Source organism: Silene latifolia, chromosome Y (genome assembly GCF_048544455.1).
Source record: "Silene latifolia isolate original U9 population chromosome Y, ASM4854445v1, whole genome shotgun sequence".
Classification (NCBI taxonomy): Eukaryota; Viridiplantae; Streptophyta; class Magnoliopsida; order Caryophyllales; family Caryophyllaceae; genus Silene; species Silene latifolia.
The window spans coordinates 269,363,837-269,369,813 of NC_133538.1; the positions used below are offsets into that span (position 1 = coordinate 269,363,837).

General features: G+C 35.6%; 1 protein-coding gene across 1 annotated transcript; it reads left to right on the forward strand.

Moving 5' to 3' along the window:
* The first annotated feature begins 3,086 nt into the window (after positions 1-3,086).
* Positions 3,087-4,429, forward strand: LOC141630644 (uncharacterized). Its single transcript, XM_074443424.1, has 2 exons — positions 3,087-3,752; positions 3,863-4,429. Exons 1-2 carry the CDS (start codon positions 3,087-3,089, stop codon positions 4,427-4,429), a joined length of 1,233 nt encoding a protein of 410 aa, XP_074299525.1.
* The last annotated feature ends 1,548 nt before the right edge of the window (positions 4,430-5,977 follow it).

Here is a 5,977-nt window from a genome sequence, read left to right on the forward strand (position 1 = left end):
GGTTTCTATTCGCTCGGATCATGGCACCGAATTTGATAACCATGCCTTTATAGAATATTGTAGGGAGAATGGTGTTGGGCATAATTTCTCAGCACCACGAACCCCACAATAAAACAGTGTTGTTGAGCGTATGAATAGAACATTGGAGGACATGGCACGCACTATGTTGTTATGTAGTGGTCTACCTCGTAGTTTTTGGGCTGAAGCTATTAACACTACATGCTATGTACATAATCATGCTTTGATTAGACCTATTCTTAAGAAGATACCTTACGAGCTTCTTAGGGGACGTAAGCCCAACATATCGCATCTACGTTGTTTCGAGAGTAAGTGTTTTGTCCACAATAATGGCAAAAATAGACTAAGCAAATTCGATCCTAGAAGTGACGAGGCTGTATTTGTAAGTTACTCTAATCATAGTAAAGCATAAAAGGATTTTAATAAGAGAACCCTATGCATAGAAGAAAGTATTCGCGTTGTGTTTGATGAGAATAACATGTTTGACAAAGCTGAACAGGATGAGGAAGAAGATATGAACGAACCTGATTTTCGACTTTCTAGGGATGATCTTTCAGAATTGGATGAGGAAGATAAAGAAATTGAGGGCACAAATGATGAACAAGGAAGCCCTTCGAATAATAAAGGAAAGAGAACTGAGACAATAGTTGATGATACTATAACTTCTTCTCAATCCAAGCAATTAGAAACTAAAGTTATAGCAGATGATGTTATAACATCAAATCCAAACCAAAGAACAAGATCTAGAGTTATACCTGACTATGTTATAATCCCAGGATTGGATTCAGCGGGAATGATGCTTGGACCTCAATCATTCGAAGAAGGCGAGCCAAGTTCAGATGACGAAGTGCCTCATGTCTCTAAGAAATGGAGGTATAAGGACTATCATCCAATGGAAACTATTCTAGGCAGTTTAAATAAAGGGGTTCGAACTCGTAGAAAGCTTAACAACTTTTTCTCATTTTACCCCTTCCTCTCCACAATTGAGCCAACAAATATCAATAAAGCACTTGCAGAACCAGATTAGACCGTGGCCATGCAAGAAGAGCTTCAACAATTTGAACAGAACAAAGTTTGGCATTTAGTTCCGAGACCTAAAGACCGAACTGTCATTGGTACATGATGGGTTTTTAGAAACAAATTGGACGATACGGGAGTTATTGTACGAAATAAAGCCAGATTGGTCGTACAAGGGTATAATCAACAAGAAGGAATTGATTATGATGAGACCTTCGCTCCCGTAGCCAGACTTGAGGCTATTAGGCTATTAATAGCTTTTGCAGCTCACAAAGTAATTAAATTGTTTCAAATGGACGTTAAGACAACATTTCTTAACAATTATTTGAAGGAGGAGGTTTTTGTTGAGCATCCTCCGGGATTTTTTGATATCAAGTTTCAAAACCATGTTTTCAAATTAGATAAAGCTTTGTATGGTTTGAAAAAAGCTCCTAGGACTGACTTGGTACGACATATTATCAAAATATCTTCTTGAAAGTAGTTTCAAAAGAGGATATGTGGACAAAACCCTATTCTTGAAATCTGAAAATTCCGATCTATTAGTTGTACAAATTTATGTTGACGATATTATTTTTGGTTCAACTAATAATCGTTTGTGTAAGTATTAATCAAAATTAATGACCTCAGAATTCGAAATGAGCATGATGGGAGAACTAAAGTTCTTCCTTGGGCTTCAAATTCAACAAACTACTGAAATGATACACCAACAGAAATACATCAAAGAGCTGATCAAGAAATTTGGTATGGAAAATTCTAATTCTAAGCCAACTCCTATAGTTACACATAAGAAGTTGACTAAGGATGAAGATGGTAAGTCTGTCGATGAGAACTTATCGAGGTATGATTATCTCACTTCTTTATTTAACTGCAAGTTGTCCGGATATAATGTTTTGTGTATGCGTATGTGCTCGATTTCAATCGTGCCCTAAAGAATCGCATATGATTGCAGTTAAGAGAATTTTGAAGTATTTAATTGGTACATTGAAATTATATCTGTGGTATCCTCTTGAGTGTAGTTTCGATCTCATAGGGTATTCAGATGCAGACTATGCAAGTTATTAACTTGATATAAAAAGTACTTCCGGTATAGCTATGTCTGTTGGACCATGCATTGTTACATGGGGGTCAAAGAAGCAAAATTCTGTTGCATTATCTACAGCTGAAGCCGAGTATATTGCCGTTGGGCTGGTATGTTCCCAACTTTTATGGCTTAAGCAATAGTTATGTGACTACGGTGTTAACGTTGGGTATATTCCCATTTTATGTGATAACACGAGTGCTATAATTATATCTAAGAACCCTGCGTGACCATGTAGATAAGGGCAACATAAGACTGGAATTTTGTAGTACAGAAAAACAATGGGCTGACATTTTTACCAAAGCGTTGGCTAGAGAACGTTTTGATATTTTACGGTTGAAAATTGGATTAATTGATGGCAACTAAACTTGTTACAAATATTTTATTTCTCGTATGACTGACTAGATTTGACGAGATTGTATGACTGTGTCCGTATTTTTTGTTACAAGTTTATTTGTGTTAAATGTTATACTCCCTCCATTTATCTATTTTCTTCCCAAAACTTTTTGCACAATAATTAAGAGAAGGTAATAAAGAAAGGAAAAGTAATGGTAGGCTTGCTAGTTGGCTTGCATTAACATAGAAAACTGAAATGGTTAAAGGAAAGATTATGTTAATCTTAATTTTTTGTACAAAATTCTGGGCATAGGATTTCCCACCAAAATACAAATGAGGGGGAAATTTAAACTCTCATAAATGTTCCCTCCTAAAATAAGTACCATACAATCATTATTTTACAATATTTCATACAAACACCAACACTGCCTCACTTCTTCTCTTCCATTTTTTTCCAATAATCCAGCTTCTTCATCTCTTCCATCTTCTTCGTTTTTTCCATCTCTTTCAGCTCCTTCATTTGTTCTGTAAGTGACTTTGACCTCCACTTTTCTGCACTTCAAAAAAATGTTAGTAACATATTCAAAGACAAAATAGTAACAAATCAGCAGTAAAACTTACCTCCACTTACCTGAAAATGAGAGGGCCAAATCTCACAAATGATGAAAGACACAGAATAGGGTGCTATTTATTTGAAAATAGCAGTAATGGCAAGCCAAATAGAGGCTCTATGAACATACTTGCAGCAAAGTATCAGGTTGATAGAAGAACAACATTTGACATATGGACAGTTGCAAAACGTCAAAGAGAACATGGTGAGATGTTGCAGCTAAATTCCAAACTCAAGGGAAAAAAAGGCAGGCCAACTTTAGAAGTTCCAGTTGAGAGAATTTTAGCAATAAGCTTGGGAGATAGGGGATCAATGAAAATATTTGGGGCAGCTATTGGAGTATCAGCAGGTACAATTTTTAATTGGGTTAAACAACGCAAAATTAGAAGCCACACATCAGCCTTGCACCCAGCTCTAACTGAAGAGAATAAGTTTCAAAGACTCTATTTTGCTCTTTCTAAATTAAGTTATGATAGGATATCATGTTCTTTAAAATTCAAAGAAATGTCAAATATCATTCATATAGACGAGAAATGGTTTTATATCACAGACGACCAAGCAAAGTTTTATCTTCTCATGGAAGAAGACACTCCTTATAGGGCATGTAAAAGTAAAAGTTTCATTACAAAAGTTATGTTTATGGCAGCAGTTTCTAGACCAATATATGATGGGAATGGTAACCTTGTTTTGATGGTAAGATAGGGATATTCCCCTTTACTTTCCTAGAACCAGCCCAAAGAAATTCAATAAACAGACCTGCTGGAACTTTGGAAACCAAATCAATACCTTCAATCAACAAACAGGTGACCAAGGATATGCTACTAAACAAAGTAATTCCAGCAATTAAAAGCAAGTGGCCAGAATCAATGAGCAAGAACATCATTATGAAACAAGACAATGCACGGCCACATATAAAGAATGATGATCTAGATTTTAGGATGGCAGCCACGTCAAATGGTTTCAATATTAGTTTGACTCAACAACCAGCAAACTCCCCTGATCTTAATGTGTTAGATTTAGGATTCTTTAGATCAATTCAGTCACTCCAAGAAAAGAAAAGGGCACAAACAGTTGATAAGTTGGTGTCTAATGTTTTAGAAGCTTGGGATGATGAACCAGCCCAATGTATAGATGACGTTTGGTTAAGTCTACAAGAATGTATGTTGGAGATAATGGACAGGAAGGGGCAGAATGATTATAAGGTTCCACACTTGAAAAAAAATGCACAGAGACTTGCTGGGACATTGCCAAGAAACCTTACTGCTGATGAAGTTAAAGTTAGGGAGTGTATTAACCATCTACATGAAGCAGGCAGGGATGCGGGCTTAGAAGAAATAACTACACCACTTGCTCTAACTCATCCCTTATAGGTGCAAGTTTATGGTGTAAACATTTTAGGTTAAGAATGTTTACACTATAAACATCACTAGGGTATGAGACATTTTGTAATAACATCTAGTTTGTAATGATCAATGACAATGTTTTGCAATGAAATGATTAAGCTCTCAGAGCATTTAGCTTTTTTTATCACTGAGCTTAAATTAGACATAACTAAGGTCTCCTGAAGCCAAAAACTTATGGTGGAATCCTATGCATGTCCAGGCAAATATCAAAGCAAGACACCAAATTTAATTGATTAAGGCAATGATCACATCAACCAAATTGAAGCTCTCAAAGCAATAAGCTTTCTTTATCACTGAGCTTCAATTAGACATAACTAAGGTCTCCTGAAGCCATAAACTTATGGTGGAATCCTATGCATGTCCAGGCATATATCAAAGCAAGACACCAAATTTAATTGATTAAGGCAATGATAACAGCAACCAAATTGAAGCTCTCAAAGCAATAAGCTTTCTTTATCACTGAGCCAATTCTCAAAGCAACAATAGGCAACCAAATTCAAGCTCTCAAAGCAATAAGCTTTCTTTATCACTGAGCCAATTCTCAAAGCAACAATAGGCAACCAAATTCAAGCTCTCAAAGCAATAAGCTTTTTTTTATCACTGAGCCAACTCTCAAAGCAATAAGCTAGTTTTATCACAGAGTTTCCTACCACTGCAATTACTAATAATCACTCAAACAACCAACAATTTCTGGTGGAATCCTATGTATATGTCCAATCAATTTGATTAAAATAAACTGCCATATACATCAGTGAGAATTATTTCATCCAAATTCTTGCTCTCAAAGCACTTAGCTTTTTTCATCATTGAGCTTAATTTAGACATATCGTAGGTCTCCTAAAGCCAGAGCATTGTTATGTCAAATGTTAAAGCAAAAGCATTGTTAGACGAATACTATTTATGCAGAATTCAGTAATCAACAACTTCATCAGCGAACAGAAGGTACCAGAAGGCAACAAAATTAATCCAGCAAACAACAAACTTATACCAGCAAACGACAGATAAATACCAGCAAACAACAGAATTAAACATGCAGAAAACAGAATGAAACCATGAAAGTGAAGATAGTTATGCCTCTATATTCTTTCATAGTTTTAAATTTTGGGCAATATATTCCCAAAATCAAATTAGGAAGATCAATGTCGTCCTCATTTTCTTCACAAACCGCGTCCTTTAGTTTGACATCCTCTTTTTCCCCCGGCTTCACCACGTTAACTTCCTCCTCCATCTCTTTTCTTTTCTTCACAATACTCCCTTCTTGCTCTTCTGCCATCTTCTTCTCCCCTACATCATCTTTCTGCTTCTTTCTCTTTTTACCCTTTGTCAAAACATCCATTCAAACAAAATTAATGACATGCAACCTAATAATCTCGCATAAAATTATTATTTTCACTGTATTTGATTTAATAAATGACAGATCTAAAGTGTTAAATTCACAATAAAATGATTCAATAAAATAACAATAAAATCGACAAACCTTATGCAAATTGATTGAATCTTGGAAACAAGGATGAT

Coding starts and splice junctions, on each gene's coding strand:
- LOC141630644 (XM_074443424.1), top strand. CDS start 3,087: ATGAGAGGGCCAAATCTCACAAATGATGAAAGACACAGAATAGGGTGC. Junction 3,753..3,862: donor ATGGTAACCTTGTTTTGATG/GTAAGATAGGGA, acceptor ATCAACAAACAG/GTGACCAAGGATATGCTACT.